At 41.8% G+C, this 20,985-nt stretch overlaps 1 protein-coding gene across 4 annotated transcripts; it reads right to left on the reverse strand.

The window, feature by feature from the left end:
* Nucleotides 1-678: 678 nt before the first annotated feature.
* LOC113013880 (zinc finger protein 391-like) lies at nucleotides 679-20,950 on the reverse strand. Of its 4 annotated transcripts, none has more exons than XM_026155098.1 (7): nucleotides 20,682-20,950; nucleotides 17,684-17,899; nucleotides 15,442-15,657; nucleotides 13,575-13,790; nucleotides 12,942-13,193; nucleotides 2,160-2,616; nucleotides 679-1,991 (listed from the first exon to the last, which is right to left on the reverse strand). In XM_026155098.1, exons 1-7 carry the CDS (start codon nucleotides 20,842-20,844, stop codon nucleotides 1,580-1,582), a joined length of 1,932 nt encoding a protein of 643 aa, XP_026010883.1. In that variant the 5' UTR covers nucleotides 20,845-20,950; the 3' UTR covers nucleotides 679-1,579. The 4 variants fall into 4 exon arrangements, with proteins under 4 accessions (XP_026010883.1, XP_026010882.1, XP_026010881.1 ...); XM_026155097.1 differs by having other exon boundaries at nucleotides 679-1,876; nucleotides 1,961-2,616; XM_026155096.1 differs by having other exon boundaries at nucleotides 679-2,616.
* Between the last annotated feature and the right edge of the window lie 35 nt (nucleotides 20,951-20,985).

Genomic DNA, 20,985 nt, shown 5'->3' on the forward strand with positions numbered 1-20,985 from the left:
AGCGTTCAACTGCACCGTGAAGCCAGCATCTGCTTTTCCTTAAATCAACTTCTATTTCATTTCTGCACATTTATCTAATGAACTAATATGTGAATATGTTCTGTTAACTCAAAAGTATAATGAGAACTAAACTACATACAGCTCACACACTCTATATTAAAGGGTATAATGTGATCTACAGCAGTATTCTAATTCAACTACTTTGATTACATATATAAGGTAACATATAATAACAGAATAATCTAATATTGAACAATCTGTCTTCACGTCACTGATGGTGGTATAGAAAAGTCTTAGACATGCTCTTGGCAGACAGGGGAGGTGTGTGTTCAGTGTTTGCTATTATTTGCTCCACTTTTGTTCTGAAACACACAACTTCAGGAGACATTGATGGAGTACCGTTGAGGACCTGGAAAGTGAGGACAAGAATCAAGGAAGTTAGCATGATTATCCACTTGAATGCGTTGAATCTTTCTGACCAGTTGATCACCAAAAGGCAGATCACACGAAGCCCTGTTTAACAGCTCGTTTGGAAGTACTGTTAGTTTTTCAAAGAGCAGCAGGATTGTGGGGTCGCAAATTTTAAAGGCTTTGCAGAATTTCTATAGGCTGGAAAGATGTTGATTCAGGCTTTTGGAACACAATTGAAACCAAAACACAAAATCTACAGGAGATGAGTGAAGTGTGATGCCAACAGTTTTATTGAACATACAAGATTAACAAAGATTTAGAAGAAAGAAAAGCCCACTAGGGTGTTCGCCATAAGTACATGCAGGCCAAACACCAATCAAGATAAATAAAGATGAAGACTCCCGGGACTCTTCTGAGGTCCTTTTACAAAACAACAGCTGGGTATCAACAGGTGTTCACATAACAGTAGTGCAAGCTATGTTAAAAATATGAATAATAAATGACCTAAGTATATGGGTCACAAACAATACGAGAACTTGAATCAACCGCCTAACATTGTCATTCCCTAAAATATTCCCTTTCCATCTACAAAGCACTTCCCATTAATGTCAATCTAGTGTATAAATTCATTAAAAAAAAAACCAAAATCCCAACAGGAGTTCTGGCAGTGTGCAAGTTAGCGAACAGTGTACAGTTAGTAAACTGTCTCATGCTTTAAACACCTTCAAACTGTGAACTTCAGAGAAAAAACTGATTTCAATAAAGGCTACCGCATGTACACGGGTAGTTTTTTTAAACTGATATTTCCAAGTGTGATTCTGAGAAATAGTTCTTTTATGTCAAGACCCAAAAATATCTCAAGCACTGTTGAGGCCATGCCAAAGAAAATGAAGAAACTTCAGTAAAGACAAAGCCCATAAACAATAAAAAATGGATGTCAGAAAATGTGATAAAGGTGCAAACATTTCATGTTGCGAGACAAACACTTTTTCTTGTCCATGTGTGAAAAAAGAAACTGAGCTTCTGAAAACCTTTTCAAAATGAAGTTTTTTTTTCCGAATGCTCATTTTTAAATGATCCAAACACTGTTTATGTGATCTGCCATCACCATTTTCTAAGAATGAAACTTAGCATGTAGGATGGTTTCCGAAATGCATTTTCAACTGTACTAAAGTAATACAGAATGTGGCTTCTCGCCTGTGTGAATTCGCATGTGCATATTCAAGTGACTCTTCCTAGTAAATCTTTTCCCACAGGTGCTACAGCAATGTGGCTTATCACCTGTGTGAATTTGCATGTGCATATTCAAGTGACTCTTCCTAGTAAATCTTTTCCCACAGGTGCTACAGCAATGTGGCTTCTCGCCTGTGTGAATTTGCATGTGCATATTCAAGTGACTCTTCCTAGTAAATCTTTTCCCACAGGTGCTACAGCAATGTGGCTTCTCGCCTGTGTGAATTCGCATGTGTATATTCAACTCACTCTTGCTAGTAAATCTTTTCCCACAGGTGCTACAGCAATGTGGCTTCTCGCCTGTGTGAATTCGCATGTGTGTTTTCAAATTTGATTTTACATGAAATCTTTTCCCACAACTACTACAGCAATGTGGCTTCTCGCCTGTGTGAATTCGCATGTGCATATTCAAATGACCCTTCACAGTAAATCTTTTCCCACAGGTGCTACAGCAATGTGGCTTCTCGCCTGTGTGAATTCGCATGTGTCTCTTCAAGTGACTCTTCCTAGTAAATCTTTTCCCACAACTACTACAGCAATGTGGCTTCTCACCTGTGTGAATTCGCATGTGTTTAGTTAAGTCTGACTTCCAAATAAATCTTTTCCCACAGGTTCTACATAACTTAGCTGTCTTGGAATTTTGAACTGACAAGCCTGATACGATTTGCTCCGACTTATTTCTGTGTGAGTTACCATCCTTGCTTTCATCCTCATCTGTGTCAGAAGAGTTGTGAGAAAGGCACTGGTCACAGCATGGTTCTGATTCACTGTGGTCACTTTTTTCACGAGATGGAAAATTTGCAGTCTCCTGCATTAGTACAAGCGGTTTTTCCTCTTCAGTGGTACTGAGTTCCTCCTGTTCCCCTTTAATCTGTGAAGGATCCTCCTGGTCTAAACTGGAGTTCTTCTCCTGGTTACAGACCTGCTGATTTGTGAGCCCCTCCACATCCTTACAGTCATGTTGTGGAAAATCTGAAGGGACAGATCAAAAAGCATACATTTTTTGCCTTAACCATTAGCAAATCTCCACATGGTAAGCATGTTGCTTAGATATACCAATGAAAATCATGTTGTGGGGAGAAACAGTTTTGCTGACTCAGTGAAAACCATTTTGGCTGCTCATTTACAAACTCTACAAATAATATAAACAGACCATCTACGATGAGAAAATAAAGACGATATATAATCAAACAAAACAAAGTCGTATCCCTGAAAATTTTTAATCAAAGTGCACAAAACATTTAAAAGTTTATTTAAAATTAGTTAAAAACTTTACAGGACACTCACTGCAGTATTTTTTTGTTTATTTTTTAGATTAACCATTCATTGCCTGAAAGTTGGGGAGAATGGCAGGTAGAACCTTCACCTTTCAGGTCCCTCTTCTGTGAAAACAGCTGCCAATTTGGATTCGGAAGACAGATACCCTCTCTACTTTTAAGATTAGGCTTAGGTCAGTACTGTTGGGGCAGTTAGCATTCTCTTAAAGTCTCTTTGTATGTTTTCCTGTCTGGTGGCCTCTTGTTGGTTTACATTATGGTTAACACTAGAAATACTGACTTTTTTCTTGGTGCAAGTCCCTACCACTAGATTTACTAACCCCGTGCAAATTTGCGTAAATTCCCTGAACCTAACACCTACTAGCACCCCCAATATATATATATTAGGGGTGCAACGATACACAAAATTCACGGTTCGGTTCGGTTCGATACTTTGGTGTCACGGTTCGATATTTTTTCGATACAAAAAAAATGTTCATGCCTTTTTAATTTGTCATTTATTAAAATTATAAATATATATTTTAACTCAAAAGTACAGTTTTTAAATTTAACCCTAACCCTTGTGCGCGTTTTTTATTTTGACAGCGAATGCGCACCTGTGGACCACTTATGTGCAGCCCTGGTTATATAGCTCGTCATATTGCAGCCACAGAAATTATTTTGTCCATGAAACCATAAAGCTGCACTTTCTTTTTGCCTTATAGTCTGATTTGTCATAACTTCTCCGTTTTGTGGTAAGCTTTTATTTGGCTGTCACTTCTTCACCCTGACCTGTCTTATTTGGCTCAGCAGAACTGAAATGCTTTTACACGCGCACTCACATAAGCTCAGCGATTCTCTGCGCGATCAACCTCTCACATGTTTAAGCTGCGGGAGATTTCACTTGTCATGTTTGCATAGTAAGCTAACGATTAATAAGACGATGTCAGAGGAATTGGTGAGGAATCACTCATCTTTGGAAAAGAGAGTTTATTACAGAGAAATGGCTCTTTCCAAAAAAAAAGCTATACTATCCGCTTCTTCTGGGCTATATTCTCAGCAGCATAAGGAGAATCCTGTGCTAACAGCTGTCTAAATGACTCGGCTAAAGTTAGTAGCATGCTTGTTGTTTTTGTCTTTGCACTAGGATGATGTCGGTGTAAATGTGCAGTCATATTCGTTGTGTTCCCACTAGTGCTTTCAGGTTAATCTCGTTGAAATGACCTTAACGCCACAACACGGCAAATCTCCGTTAACGAGCTACCGCCGATCGCTCCGTGCATGGGGCTAGACGGCCAACACGTTAACGAGCTAACTGCGCTAACACACTAGTTCACACCAATGTAATTGAGCATTGCGTGGCACATCCAACATACTGTTTTACTTTAGTCCATGACTCGCTTACCTTCAGGGTCATACGTCACATGAAAACCAAAATAATTCCAAACGCCAGATCTGAATGAGGGTCAATTTGCCTGTTGCAAGGAGAGCTTAACTTCTGTCTCGCTAGCTTGCCCTGTGCTCTTCCTTCTGACTATGCTGTCTGTGTGGAGCGCTCAGTGGATCTGCGCTCGACAGTGCAGCCTAGGCGGAGTAGTCGAACGCAGATCCACTGAGCGCTCAACACAGACAGCATAGTCAGAATGAAGAGCGCAGGGCAAGCTAGCAAGACAGAAGTTAAGCTCTCCTTGCAACATGAACCTCCCCCACCCTCATTCAGATCTGGCGTTTGGAATTATTTTGGTTTTCATGTGACGTATGACCCTGAAGGTAAGCAAGGCAAGGCAAGGCAAGGCAAGGCAAATTTATTTGTATAGCACAATTCAACAACAAGGTGATTCAAAGTGCTTTACAGAGACATTAGAAACAAAAACAAATAAAAAGCATGATTTAAAATTGATTAAAACAAGCAAACAAACAAACTAACTAAACACACACATTTCACACCTGTTCGCGCGATCTGAACCCTTATCGTAAGGGGAGCTACCAGTCCTTCTGTGGACGAGCTACTTTCTATTTTAAATTCCCTGAATTTAAAGTACTCTCTAGACCCAGTCTAGACCCAGTTGGGGAGCTACCCAGAGCTCTAATCCCACACCTGTTCGCGCGATCTGAACCCTTATCGTAAGGGGAGCTACCAGTCCTTCTGTGGACGAGCTACTTTCTGTTTTAAATTCCCCGAATTTAAAATACTCTCTAGACCCAGTCTAGACCCAGCTGGGGAGCTACCCAGAGCTCTAATCCCACTTAACAAACAAACAAACAAACAAAACAGTATATAAAATCAAGACAGATAAAATCAGAAATAGATAAGATCAGTAGTTAGTGTAAGTTTTGAAATTTAAGCTTAAAAGTGTGGATTTGGTGCTTTATTCAAATGCAGCTGAGAACAGGTGAGTCTTCAACCTGGATTTAAATAAACTGAGTGTTTCAGCTGATCTGAGGCTTTCTGGGAGTTTGTTCCAGATATAAGGAGCATAAAAGCTGAATGCAGCTTCTCCGTGTCTGGTTCTGACTCTGAGAACTGATAAAAGACCGGATCCAGATGACCTGAGGGATCTGGAAGGTTCATACTGGGTTAGGAGGTCACTGATGTATTTTGGTCCTAAACCATTCAGAGCTTTATAGGCCAGCATCAGAACTTTAAAGTCTATCCTCTGACGGACAGGCAGCCAGTGTAAAGACCTCAGAGCTGGACTGATGTGGTCCACTTTTTTGGTCTTAGTGAGGACTCGAGCAGCAGAGTTCTGAATGAGCTGTAGTTGTCTGACTGATTTTTTAGGTAGACCTGTAAAGATGCTGTTACAGTAATCAAGCCTACTAAAAATGAATGCATGGACTAGTTTTTCCAGGTCCTGTTGAGACATCAGATCTTTTATCCTTGAAATATTCTTGAGGTGATAGTAAGCTGATTTTGTTATTGTCTTAATGTGTTTTTCTAAGTTTAGGTCTGCATCCATCACTACACCCAAATTTCTCGCCTGGTCTGTGGTTTTTAGATGTATAGATTGAAGTTCTCTGGTGACCTGTAAAATTGCAAAGTGAAAGCAAAAAAACAAGCGCAAATTCAAACGGGATTTCAATATGTCACATATTGACAGTGGCTCACCGATGCCAATGACATAATTACCCAGCTACATTTCTGAAAGAATGCAAAAGCATTGACATATATTTTTCCTTCCTACAATAGCCCGACGGGCAGGGCAGAGATAGATTTTGGTAGCCCGACTGAAAAAATTGCTAGCCCCAGGATGTCGGGCTAGCGATTTTGCGAGCCCTGTATCTGATTGAGGAATCACTCATCTTTGGAAAAGAGAGTTTATTACAGAGAAATGTCTCTTTCCAAAATAAAAGCTATACTATCCGCTTCTTCTGGGCTATATTCTCAGCAGCATATTAAACATATCAGGTCCCCATAAGGAGAATCATGTGCTAACAGCTGTCTAAATGACTCGGCTATAGTTAGTAGCATGCTTGTTGTTTTTGTCTTTGCACTAGGATGATGTCGGCGTAAATGTGCAGTCATAGTCGTTGTGTTCCCACTAGTGCTTTCAGGTTAATCTCGTTGAAATGACCTTAACGCCACAACACGGCAAATCTCCGTTAACGAGCTACCACCGATCGCCCCGTGCATGGGGCTAGACGGCCAACACGTTAACGAGCTAACTGCGCTAACACACTAGTTCCCACCCATGTAATTGAGCATTGCATGGCACATCCAACATACTGTTTTACTTTAGTCCATGACTCGCTTAGTGGAGCTGTTCTCATCGAGACGACCCCTCCTAACTACAGTTTTATCAGTGAGGCCAGGGTGAGCAGGAGAGGAGGAGGGGTTGCTGTCTTATTTAATGAATCATTTCAATGTAAGCAGCTATCTCCTGGAAGTTTTCAGTCTTTTGAATATGTGGCTTTACAGCTGAAGGCCCCGTCCAAAGTTGTGTTTCTTAATGTTTACAGGCCTCCCAAATACTGCACAGACTTTTTTAATGACCTCAGTGAACTGCTGTCTGTGATCTGTGTTGATTTCGACTGTGTAATTATTGTTGGGGATTTTAACATCCATGTGGACAACCCTCAGGACAAAGGGACTAAAGACCTGAGTAACACTCTGGGCAACTTTGGGCTGACTCAGCATGTAACAGAGGCCACACATAATAGAGGACACACTCTTGACCTACTGATCTCCAAGAGCCTGAGCATTTCAAACATTACTGTGTCTGATGTGGGCTTATCTGATCATTACTGTGTTTTCTTTGAAAGTAAAATCTCAGCCCACACAAATACAGTGGGGCAAAAAAGTATTTAGTCAGCCACCAATCGTGCAAGTTCCCCCACCTAAAATGATGACAGAGGTCAGTAATTTGCACCAGAGGTACACTTCAACTGTGAGAGACAGAATGTGAAAAAAAAATCCATGAATCCACATGGTAGGATTTGTAAAGAATTTATTGGTAAATCAGGGTGGAAAATAAGTATTTGGTCAATAACAAAAATACAACTCAATACTTTGTAACATAACCTTTGTTGGCAATAACAGAGGTCAAACGTTTACTATAGGTCTCTACCAGGTTTGCACACACAGTAGCTGGTATTTTGGCCCATTCCTCCATGCAGATCTTCTCGAGAGCAGTGATGTTTTGGGGCTGTCGCCGAGCAACACGGACTTTCAACTTCCGCCACAGATTTTCTATGGGGTTGAGGTCTGGAGACTGGCTAGGCCACTCCAGGACTTTCAAATGCTTCTTACGGAGCCACTCCTTTGTTGCCCGGGCGGTGTGTTTTGGATCATTGTCATGTTGGAAGACCCAGCCTCGTTTCATCTTCAAAGTTCTCACTGATGGAAGGAGGTTTTGGCTCAAAATCTCACGATACATGGCCCCATTCATTCTGTCCTTAACACGGATCAGTCGTCCTGTCCCCTTGGCAGAAAAACAGCCCCATAGCATGATGTTTCCACCCCCATGCTTCACAGTAGGTATGGTGTTCTTGGGATGCAACTCAGTATTCTTCTTCCTCCAAACACGACGAGTTGAGTTTATACCAAAAAGTTCTACTTTGGTTTCATCTGACCACATGACATTCTCCCAATCCTCTGCTGTATCATCCATGTGCTCTCTGGCAAACTTCAGACGGGCCTGGACATGCACTGGCTTCAGCAGCGGAACACGTCTGGCACTGCGGGATTTGATTCCCTGACGTTGTAGTGTGTTACTGATGGTGACCTTTGTTACTTTGGTCCCAGCTCTCTGCAGGTCATTCACCAGGTCCCCCCGTGTGGTTCTGGGATCTTTGCTCACCGTTCTCATGATCATTTTGACCCCACGGGATGAGATCTTGCGTGGAGCCCCAGATCGAGGGAGATTATCAGTGGTCTTGTATGTCTTCCATTTTCTGATGATTGCTCCCACAGTTGATTTTTTCACACCAAGCTGCTTGCCTATTGTAGATTCACTCTTCCCAGTCTGGTGCAAGTCTACAATACTTTTCCTGGTGTCCTTCGAAAGCTCTTTGGTCTTGGCCATGGCGGCGTTTGGAGTCTGACTGTTTGAGGCTGTGGACAGGTGTCTTTTATACAGATGATGAGTTCAAACAGGTGCCATTCATACAGGTAACGAGTGGGGGACGGAAAAGCTTCTTACAGAAGACGTTACAGGTCTGTGAGAGCCAGAGATTTTCCTTGTTTGAGGTGACCAAATACTTATTTTCCACCCTAATTTACGAAGAAATTCTTTACAAATCCTACCATGTGAATTCATGGATTTTTTTTTCACATTCTGTCTCTCACAGTTGAAGTGTACCTCTGGTGCAAATTACTGACCTCTGTCATCATTTTAAGTGGGGGAACTTGCACAGTCGGTGGCTGACTAAATACTTTTTTGCCCCACTGTATATTTCTACTTGGAGAAATTTAAGAGGCTTATCCCTCAAAACTTTAAATACAATAAAGTTGCAAAAAATAGTTTCCCACCACAGGAAATTTATTTTGAGTGTCTTCATAGTTTTATTTTGGAGATACAGCAATTTTTATATACTGCAGGAAAAACAAAAAACAATCCTATGATGCAAATTTGCAAAGAAAACAGCATGTGCATCATTTCACTGTGGGAAGTGTTACGAACAGCTGATAGGAACGGCAAAGCGTGTTTCTGGAATATTATGTTTTTGTTCCTGCAAGCGCTTTTTATGCAATTTTTGCAAAGCTATATGTGGAACGAAACCGTGACCGAGGACAAGCTGATGGCATCAGATGTAAGTACAACTCCTCCGGTTTCATATGCAAAACAAATTATTGCGCTAGCTTACACGGTTCAGGTTCTACAGGGATTTAAAAATAGTTACGCAAAACGGAGCGTGCTGCTCTGACCGGCTTTAAAGGGTTAACAATGACTTTAAAAAAATAATATAAAATAGTGTGCAACACCACTGAAGTTTGTTTTTTTTTAAACTCTCTTTTCAACCAACGGCAGTCACTCTCCAAATAACTTCTGCTTAGCTTTCCGAGCTTCCCTCGGGTCCTCTTAATCAGCGGTCTCCAACCTTTTTTGCGCCACGGACCAGTTTATGCCCGACAATATTTTCACGGACCGGCCTTTAAGGTGTCGCGGATAAATTAGGGAGGGGCTAATAATCGGCTCAGTCATTTTTAATGATCGTTGAAAGCCCAGATCGTAATCGTGATTAAAATTCGATTAATTGAGCAGCCCTACGTACTATGGCAATGACAGACCTTAGCAGACTCTGTGGGTCCAGCACGAGTGAAGCACGAGCGATTTGCTACTGCACTGGGCATTCCAATGTCCTCCTCTACCCACACAGTGCCGTCTTTTGCCGTGTGGCTCAGACTGGGCTTCCCAGTACCACGGTGCCTCTTCCATGGAGGCATGTTGGGTTCTTGTTCCGTCTCCTTTTTAGATTCTTCTGAGGAGGTATCAGTGGCCTGCTGGACAAATGAAACCTCTCCTCCATCAGAGTCTGCTTCATCCATTTCCTGAAGCAAGGAAATGGATGCGCGCCTGTTGCGCGCAGATGTTCTTCCTGTGAGGCAGTGATACAGAGGCCATCCTGATGTGCCTTGTCAGAAATGCGAAGAAGAAATGATTCTCCAGCCTGGGCTGTCTGCTTTTATGCACAGCACTGTGCTGAAGTAATGCAATGCCACTCCCTCACATACACAGTCACAATGGAAGATCTGTGGTGAGAGTCAAGGAACTGCATTGCTGAATGCTGCAAACAGACTATGACACAGACAGACAGACTGTGTGGGAGAGTAACCTAAGACAAAAGGCAGAAAGATGAAGAGATGAACCAACCTGGAACTGAGGGACAGAATTAATTTTTTATGTTTTGCTATTTTTACATGAACAGGCAAAGGAGAGAACATGCAACGCTGGGGAGATCACACATGTCACTCATGTCATTGTATTAGCAACTTTTCATTCTGTTTTCACACACTTTTTTATAAATAAAACAGACTTGTGTTTCCATATATTGTGAATGTGTCTTACACATTTGCAGGTCAGTCAATGTGTGGGATATTTTGTATAGATACGGCAGGCATTTCTGAAGGTTGTAACACAGAGGTTTGGCCTGCCTTGGATCTGAGCTACTCTGAGTAAACGTGCCAGGCCTCAAAGATAATGGGTGGTTTGCACAACAAAAGCAGGAGAATTGAGCTGACGACCTTTGAAAATCTCAGTAGGGGTGAATAACACCTTGGGTTAGTAAATTTAGTGTAAAAAAAAGTAAGAAAAAATAAACAACATCATTTTAAAAAATGTTTGAAACTCAAGAGGTCAGAAATTTCACCAAGCTGTGTTACGGCTATTCTTCCCATCCCATGCAAGGACACCTGGATTGGCTGGAGGACTGTTTACTTAGCCTGATAGGCCGAAGGACACTGTCTCAGCTAAACTATGGACACGCAGACACACACACTTACACTGATAAGCACTCACTCATCCCCTCTCCCTTTCCAACGCCTTCGATGCTTGTACCCTACCGGGGAAGATAGCAGTCAACTGGACCAGCACAGATGCTGCAGGACCGGATGCGCTGTCTACACCGGCTCTCTCTTACCCTTTACCCGCCCCTGTTGCTTGTCTTGTGTTTCTATGGTGTATTGATAGTCATGTGCTTTTGTGCTGAGGTGTTTTTTCTGTTATCAAACTGTTCTCCCACTAGGAGCTCAGTCTGAGTGGAGTTTTTTTTCTCCTCCTCTTACCTCATGTAGTGTATTTTCGTTGTTTTTTCCTATCAGCCTACCTTTCTGACATGTTAGATTAGATTAGATTAGATTAGATTAGATTAGATTAGATAGAACTTTATTAATCCCTCGGGTGGGTTCCTCTGGGAAATTCGATTTCCAAAAAAGCACAGCACCGACAGAAGTTACAGAGTTACAGAATATTATATATATATATATATATATATATATATACACACACACACACACACACACACACACACATATATATAAATACAGAGACAATATAAATAAAATATACGAAGGGGATAAATAGAATAAATAGGAATAAAAATAAAAATACAAGTGAATTGCACATTTCAAGTATTGAGTCTATTGCACCGTTGACTATTTACAAAAGTATTGCACAAAAGGTATTGCACAGTGAGGTGAAGAGGCACTACAGCTTAGTTGTTCCCCCCTCCTTTGTCCTCCTGTTTCCCCTCCCTCTCCCCTCCAGGGAGGAGTTAAACAGTCTGATGGCGTGTGGGACAAAGGAGTTTTTAAGTCTGTTAGTTCTTGTCTTTGGGAGAAGCAACCTGTCACTGAACAGACTCTTCTGGTTGTTAATGGCCGTGTGCAGAGGATGCCCAGCATTGTCCATAATGTCCATGTCTGCCCAATGTGATGTTTGTGTAAAGTTGGTCAGAAGGTTCCTTTGTAAGTGCGCATGCGCCATTAGCGTGCTGCCTGCTGTAACCCTAATTTCCCTCGGGATGAATAAAGTATTCTGATTCTGATTCTGAAGCTGAGCATTTTTAAAATCAGGGTCACACCTATACTTCTCTATAGCTCGTAAACATGAAGCAAAGACAGCGCTTTGTATGTTGCAGACATTCATCAGCAGCTGCTTAAAACAAATCCTCCGTATCCAGTGGCCAGAGAGGATTACAAACTGTGGACAAGTACAAACCAGAAACCAATAGCAATACAGTTCTGAGAGAAAGTGGTGCTGGATTGGCCACACAATCAGGAAGTCCACCAATAACATCACTACACAGGCCTTGTGCTGGAATCCAAAGGGAAAGAAGAAGAAAGACCCAGAAACACATGGCACAAGGACACACCTATCATAGTGTTGTGTGGTTTGCTAAAAGCTTAGTTTCAAATCGATATATTTTATTTTTAAATTGATCGTTCAGTCCTCATGGGGATTGTTATGTTATCCACAAAAGGTTTAGTGGATGTACTCAGTCATAATGTACAGGGGCGGCTCCAGAATTTTTTCATATGGGTGGCCATATGGGGGCCACTGAAAACATTGAGATGGCACACCAAAAACATAATTTAAAGTTCTTTTTTTTGTTTTATTTTTTTATATGCTGTTGTCAAATATAGGTCACTTGAAAAATGTGGCCAAAAAAAGAAAGAAAAGTACATGCCTAGTTAATTTCCTGTTATTAAATTTGATATTCACTGTAAGTGTGCCTGCAGGTGCAGGGGCGCAGCACAGGCGAAGGAGTGACGACTGCAATTTGGAGGGACAAACAAAGTGACCATATGAATGACAAATATGAATATGGAGGAATAAATAACAAGCTGACGTTTCAACTCATTGTAGGGTGTCTTCCTCTCTCTTGTACTCAATTATTTTCAACATAAGACAGTCCTGACAGGGGCGACACTGGGAGGGCTAGACATTTTGGCTCTTAGAATATTACGTCAGTTTCCTTATTGCAGTCGGTCTTTAAATTCTTCATGTGCCTCTATAAAGTATATTGGAGGTCTGATTAGGACCCAACATGAGTTAGATTTCTTAATACAAAACTGAATCTATCTATTAAAGTTTTGCATACCTATTCTGTGCAACTTTACTTCAGGGTTCCACATGATGCCCAGTTCCTGCCCGGTCCAGATGATGATGCCTTTGGTTTCCTGCTTCAGTGCAAGCTGCTCTCCTTCCTGATTGGTGGAGATTTCCTCCTGTTCCTCTTTAGTCTGTGGAGGATCTGTGTTCTGCTGGTCCAGACTGGAGTTCCTTTCCTGGCTACAGACCTGCGGGTCATCCAGATCCTCATTTTCCTTACAATCATGTTGCTGTGGGAGGTCTTGATGGACAGAACACACAAGAAAAAAGTCACACTGTGAGCAGGTCTCTCAGATATGTGAGCGATATTTAAATATTCTCTCTCATGCAGCGAACAGAGAAGAATTCTGTTTACATGCAGAAAGTCATCATTTATGAGGCGTACAGCTCACTACTCCAACTTGGTCCTTGTGGCCAATAATCCACAGTTTTCATTGTCTCAACATTTTTCTACATTCTGCGTACAGTTCTGGGCTAACATGACTTAAATCTGAAACAGAAAACATGTCTCCAGTGAGGCAGTATCCCAGGCGGTAATGCACGCCATGTGTCTTTGTGACATTTTGTTATAAGTCATATTCATTTCTATATTATGAAATCTGCTTATTACACTTTTACATACCAAATCTGGTCAGCCGTGATCCAGGTTTCCACAACAAATCCAGCTGTTCTCCGGTCCAGACATTAATCCCTTCATCCTCCTGCTTCAGTGCAAGCTGCTCTCCTTCCTGATTGGTGGAGATTTCCTCCTGTTCCTCTTTAGTCTGTAGAGGCTCTGGGTCCTCCTGGTTGAGACTGGAGCTCCTCTCCTGGTCACAGAACTGCTGATCATCCAGACCTTCGTGTGGGATCTGGTAAGCTGGTAACTCTGGAGACCCGAGTACAGAGAACTCAATGTCATTTTAAGGGAACTGCATATTTTCTCTTTTTTGGACTACTCTCTGTAAATCATGCAGATGTTTGTGCTGGAAATTTAAACAGATCAGCAGTTTCTGAAATACTCAGATCAGCCAATGTGGCACCAACACCCACACCATGATCAAAGTGATTTCAATCACCGTCACTGATCGCTATATGCTGAAATGCATGGACTGCTGCCATCTGATTGGCTGATTACATTTTGGATTAAAGAGTAGTTGAACGGGTGTAGTTAACAAAGTGGCCGTAAGTATGTTTACATAGATGCAGTGTTAGGGAGTAACGGCATACATGTACCGGCATTATGCATTTAAAATACAAAACATGAGTAACTGTATTCCGATATCCATCCATCCATTCGCTTATCCTTTTCAGGGTCGCGGGGGGCGCTGGAGCCTATCCCAGCTGTTATAGGGCGAAAGGTGAGGTACACCCTGGACAGGTCGCCAGTCTGTCGCAGGGCTAACACATAGGGACAGACAACCATTCACACTCACATTCACACCTAGTGGCAATTTGGATTATCCAATTAACCTATCCCCACAAGCTGCATGTCTTTGGACGGTGGGAGGAAGCCGGAGTACCCGGAGAGAACCCACGCAAACACGGTGAGAACATGCAAACTCCACACAGAAAGACCCCGGCCTGATGGTGGAATTGAACTCAGGACTTTCTTGCTGTGAGGCAACAGTGCTAACCACCGTGCCGCCGATAGTTACCGATAATTTGGTAATAATTAGAATACAGTTACTTCTAAATAAATGGATTACACGATGGTCTTTTCCTGTTTCATATGTCAGGCTATACCCTCTCTAATTTTGTTGATTTCACGCATTACCGGAAACCCAAACAAAACACGCAACAAGAAGCTCTAGTGTAAGTCTCTTGGTAATGTTGGTGGCGTCAGTTATACAATGGACCCAGAAACCGAGCTGCTCTCAACTATAAAGACTCCACCCGAAAGAAACATCTGGAAGTACATTCTTTTTTTAAAGACTAACATTAGCTAGGGCTGTGTGACATGACCAAAATCTCATATCCCAATATAAGACGTTTCTCGTCTTATATTGTAGTTTTATTTTATAGTGTTTCTGTGTTCTGCTGGTCCAGACTGGAGTTCCTTTCCTGGCTACAGACCTGCGGGTCATCCAGATCCTCATTTTCCTTACAATCATGTTGCTGTGGGAGGTCTTGATGGACAGAACACACAAGAAAAAAGTCACACTGTGAGCAGGTCTCTCAGATATGTGAGCGATATTTAAATATTCTCTCTCATGCAGCGAACAGAGAAGAATTCTGTTTACATGCAGAAAGTCATCATTTATGAGGCGTACAGCTCACTACTCCAACTTGGTCCTTGTGGCCAATAATCCACAGTTTTCATTGTCTCAACATTTTTCTACATTCTGCGTACAGTTCTGGGCTAACATGACTTAAATCTGAAACAGAAAACATGTCTCCAGTGAGGCAGTATCCCAGGCGGTAATGCACGCCATGTGTCTTTGTGACATTTTGTTATAAGTCATATTCATTTCTATATTATGAAATCTGCTTATTACACTTTTACATACCAAATCTGGTCAGCCGTGATCCAGGTTTCCACAACAAATCCAGCTGTTCTCCGGTCCAGACATTAATCCCTTCATCCTCCTGCTTCAGTGCAAGCTGCTCTCCTCCCTGATTGGTGGAGATTTTCTCCTGTTCCTCTTTAGTCTGTAGAGGCTCTGGGTCCTCCTGGTTGAGACTGGAGCTCCTCTCCTGGTCACAGAACTGCTGATCATCCAGACCTTCGTGTTCAACAAAAGGACACAAGAAAATAGTGACTAATGTGATGATAAGAAAGCTCAAGAAGGATGAAAACGGTCACCTATTGAGAATTTAGCTTGCGTTTTATGTTGCCACAGAAACATTCACTGATAGTCATTTGTTCACTGGATGATGTTGATAACCTTACAGCTGTCTGGGGTCTGATTTTTAGATGTGACTGCCAGTGATCATCACACACTGTGAATAAACAAACAAATGAACAGCAGCATGATCTGAATATGATCATGAAAGCTTAAAGTATTTTACGACGGCAGGTAAGATATGCTGTTAATGCTAATCTTTTAACATTTTACTAATAAATATGATGCAAATCTCATGGTCCACTACATTCCAAAGATGCTCTGTTGGGTTGAGAGCTGGTAACTCTGGAGACCCGAGTACAGAGAACTCAATGTCATTTTAAGGGAACTGCATATTTTCTCTTTTTTGGACTACTCTCTGTAAATCATGCAGATGTTTGTGCTGGAAATTTAAACAGATCAGCAGTTTCTGAAATACTCAGATCAGCCAATGTGGCACCAACACCCACACCATGATCAAAGTGATTTCAATCACCGTCACTGATCGCTATATGCTGAAATGCATGGACTGCTGCCATCTGATTGGCTGATTACATTTTGGATTAAAGAGTAGTTGAACGGGTGTAGTTAACAAAGTGGCCGTAAGTATGTTTACATAGATGCAGTGTTAGGGAGTAACGGCATACATGTACCGGCGTTATGCATTTAAAATACAAAACATGAGTAACTGTATTCCGATATCCATCCATCCATTCGCTTATCCTTTTCAGGGTCGCGGGGGGCGCTGGAGCCTATCCCAGCTGTTATAGGGCGAAAGGTGAGGTACACCCTGGACAGGTCGCCAGTCTGTCGCAGGGCTAACACATAGGGACAGACAACCATTCACACTCACATTCACACCTAGTGGCAATTTGGATTATCCAATTAACCTATCCCCACAAGCTGCATGTCTTTGGACGGTGGGAGGAAGCCGGAGTACCCGGAGAGAACCCACGCAAACACGGGGAGAACATGCAAACTCCACACAGAAAGACCCCGGCCTGATGGTGGAATTGAACTCAGGACTTTCTTGCTGTGAGGCAACAGTGCTAACCACCGTGCCGCCGATAGTTACCGATAATTTGGTAATAATTAGAATACAGTTACTTCTAAATAAATGGATTACACGATGGTCTTTTCCTGTTTCATATGTCAGGCTATACCCTCTCTAATTTTGTTGATTTCACGCATTACCGGAAACCCAAACAAAACACGCAACAAGAAGCTCTAGTGTAAGTCTCTTGGTAATGTTGGTGGCGTCAGTTATACAATGGACCCAGAAACCGAGCTGCTCTCAACTATAAAGACTCCACCCGAAAGAAACATCTGGAAGTACATTCTTTTTTTAAAGACTAACATTAGCTAGGGCTGTGTGACATGACCAAAATCTCATATCCCAATATAAGACGTTTCTCGTCTTATATTGTAGTTTTATTTTATAGTGTTTCTGTGTTCTGCTGGTCCAGACTGGAGTTCCTTTCCTGGCTACAGACCTGCGGGTCATCCAGATCCTCATTTTCCTTACAATCATGTTGCTGTGGGAGGTCTTGATGGACAGAACACACAAGAAAAAAGTCACACTGTGAGCAGGTCTCTCAGATATGTGAGCGATATTTAAATATTCTCTCTCATGCAGCGAACAGAGAAGAATTCTGTTTACATGCAGAAAGTCATCATTTATGAGGCGTACAGCTCACTACTCCAACTTGGTCCTTGTGGCCAATAATCCACAGTTTTCATTGTCTCAACATTTTTCTACATTCTGCGTACAGTTCTGGGCTAACATGACTTAAATCTGAAACAGAAAACATGTCTCCAGTGAGGCAGTATCCCAGGCGGTAATGCACGCCATGTGTCTTTGTGACATTTTGTTATAAGTCATATTCATTTCTATATTATGAAATCTGCTTATTACACTTTTACATACCAAATCTGGTCAGCCGTGATCCAGGTTTCCACAACAAATCCAGCTGTTCTCCGGTCCAGACATTAATCCCTTCATCCTCCTGCTTCAGTGCAAGCTGCTCTCCTTCCTGATTGGTGGAGATTTTCTCCTGTTCCTCTTTAGTCTGTAGAGGCTCTGGGTCCTCCTGGTTGAGACTGGAGCGCCTCTCATGGTCACAGAACTGCTGATCATCCAGACCTTCGTGTTCAACAAAAGGACACAAGAAAATAGTGACTAATGTGATGATAAGAAAGCTCAAGAAGGATGAAAACGGTCACCTATTGAGAATTTAGCTTGCGTTTTATGTTGCCACAGAAACATTCACTGATAGTCATTTGTTCACTGGATGATGTTGATAACCTTACAGCTGTCTGGGGTCTGATTTTTAGATGTGACTGCCAGTGATCATCACACACTGTGAATAAACAAACAAATGAACAGCAGCATGATCTGAATATGATCATGAAAGCTTAAAGTATTTTACGACGGCAGGTAAGATATGCTGTTAATGCTAATCTTTTAACATTTTACTAATAAATATGATGCAAATCTCATGGTCCACTACATTCCAAAGATGCTCTGTTGGGTTGAGAGCTGGTAACTCTGGAGACCCGAGTACAGAGAACTCAATGTCATTTTAAGGGAACTGCATATTTTCTCTTTTTTGGACTACTCTCTGTAAATCATGCAGATGTTTGTGCTGGAAATTTAAACAGATCAGCAGTTTCTGAAATACTCAGATCAGCCAATGTGGCACCAACACCCACACCATGATCAAAGTGATTTCAATCACCGTCACTGATCGCTATATGCTGAAATGCATGGACTGCTGCCATCTGATTGGCTGATTACATTTTGGATTAAAGAGTAGTTGAACGGGTGTAGTTAACAAAGTGGCCGTAAGTATGTTTACATAGATGCAGTGTTAGGGAGTAACGGCATACATGTACTGGCATTATGCATTTAAAATACAAAACATGAGTAACTGTATTCCGATATCCATCCATCCATTCGCTTATCCTTTTCAGGGTCGCGGGGGGCGCTGGAGCCTATCCCAGCTGTTATAGGGCGAAAGGTGAGGTACACCCTGGACAGGTCGCCAGTCTGTCGCAGGGCTAACACATAGGGACAGACAACCATTCACACTCACATTCACACCTAGTGGCAATTTGGATTATCCAATTAACCTATCCCCACAAGCTGCATGTCTTTGGACGGTGGGAGGAAGCCGGAGTACCCGGAGAGAACCCACGCAAACACGGGGAGAACATGCAAACTCCACACAGAAAGACCCCGGCCTGATGGTGGAATTGAACTCAGGACTTTCTTGCTGTGAGGCAACAGTGCTAACCACCGTGCCGCCGATAGTTACCGATAATTTGGTAATAATTAGAATACAGTTACTTCTAAATAAATGGATTACACGATGGTCTTTTCCTGTTTCATATGTCAGGCTATACCCTCTCTAATTTTGTTGATTTCACGCATTACCGGAAACCCAAACAAAACACGCAACAAGAAGCTCTAGTGTAAGTCTCTTGGTAATGTTGGTGGCGTCAGTTATACAATGGACCCAGAAACCGAGCTGCTCTCAACTATAAAGACTCCACCCGAAAGAAACATCTGGAAGTACATTCTTTTTTTAAAGACTAACATTAGCTAGGGCTGTGTGACATGACCAAAATCTCATATCCCAATATAAGACGTTTCTCGTCCCGATAATGATATATATGACAAAATAGTGCTTTTTCTGTAAATTCTGTGAATATCGGGCAACTTGACTTTCATGAAGTGTTTTCAGCTGGGTGTCGTGTACCTGGAGTCGAGTATTTTGACCAATGCACTATATATTTTTAGATATATGTTGTAACGGCCGCCATTTTCTTTTTGAGTATTTATTACACGTGGGGGAAAAGCCTGTTCTAACGTATGAGTCTAAGGTTTATTTTGAGCACCTGATGGCTCTTTTTTGCTTCTCATCTATAAACTCTCTCCACAAACTTTCACATGATTCATGCGTAGGTGGTCGAAGAGGTTTGTCGTGTTTGAGTCCGTGGTGGGAACCAGTCTGGGCATAATTTCCATAGTACAGTTTTCTGATCCGTGTCAGACTTTTCATAACCAAACCATGTCCATGCAACAGGGGGAGCCCCTCATTTAGGAATAACATCCTCAATTTGTTTTGACTGGTCCTTCTGTTTGGAGCTACCAGGTTCTGCCTCATCTTTATTGATTGTACAGCCCTAACGTAAGCCTACTACAACTACCTTGTATTAGTTTATGTAGCTATCTAGGTTATGTCTCACTTCAGAATCTTCGATGTACTATTGCTGTGTGACTCATTACTATTACTGAAGGCTGCATTACAACCTGCTACTTGCAAATAATTATGTGCAGTTCTGAAAGCAAACAGAAAGAAAACCTATTACTGATACAGAAATTGTGTTCTATACGAGATCGCTGCAAAAACTGCAGCCTTGCCTAATGTCCACCCTACTGTTACTCATTTTACATCACGATTGAAAAATTTACTTGAGATTGCTTTCAGAACTGCACATGATTGTTTGTAGCTAGCAGGATGTTAATGCTATGAATCAAGTCTAACAGTCTTTAGTCTATGAAATAACTTTAGCTAAAGCCAGCTAACAATGTTAGCTCGGTGGCTAGTAGCCTTCAGTTATAGCAATAATTCACACAGCAATAGTACATTCAAGTAGTTGTAACAAGCAAGTAATAAAGTAATCCGGACCAAAGTATTCAGAATACGTTATTCACATTGAGTAACTTAATGGAATAGTTACAAACTCCATTTGGGCCATGTATTCTGTAATCTTTCGTGGAAAACATTTTAAAAGTAACCTTCTCAACACTGCACAGATATAACTTCATACACTTTACTGTGGTGTATTACTAGTTCAATGCATTTAGATCATGCCCACGTGAATCACACGATGATCCCGCAACCCTCACACCTCCACACCTGTATTGTGTGACTTTATCCCGGGTCTGATATCAAGCAGTCTTAGCTGACGGATCTCTTCCTCATACCGGACGATCGTTTTTTCAAACTCTGAGAAGATTTCTTCTGCAGCAGAAGTTAATCTCTCCTTGATAAACTCTCTAAGATTCTGAACTGAAGACATTATTGCAACAACAACCGACACGGCCAAACCAACATCTTCAAACTTAATTCAGGATCGCGATGGGATCTCTCAATGGCGCCATTGCTGCTATTCTTCTTCTACTGAATTTACGGTAGGCTGGAGGTATAAAAGGCGTAATAC

The sequence above is a fragment of the Astatotilapia calliptera genome, chromosome 20, assembly GCF_900246225.1.
Source record: "Astatotilapia calliptera chromosome 20, fAstCal1.2, whole genome shotgun sequence".
NCBI lineage: Eukaryota > Metazoa > Chordata > Actinopteri > Cichliformes > Cichlidae > Astatotilapia > Astatotilapia calliptera.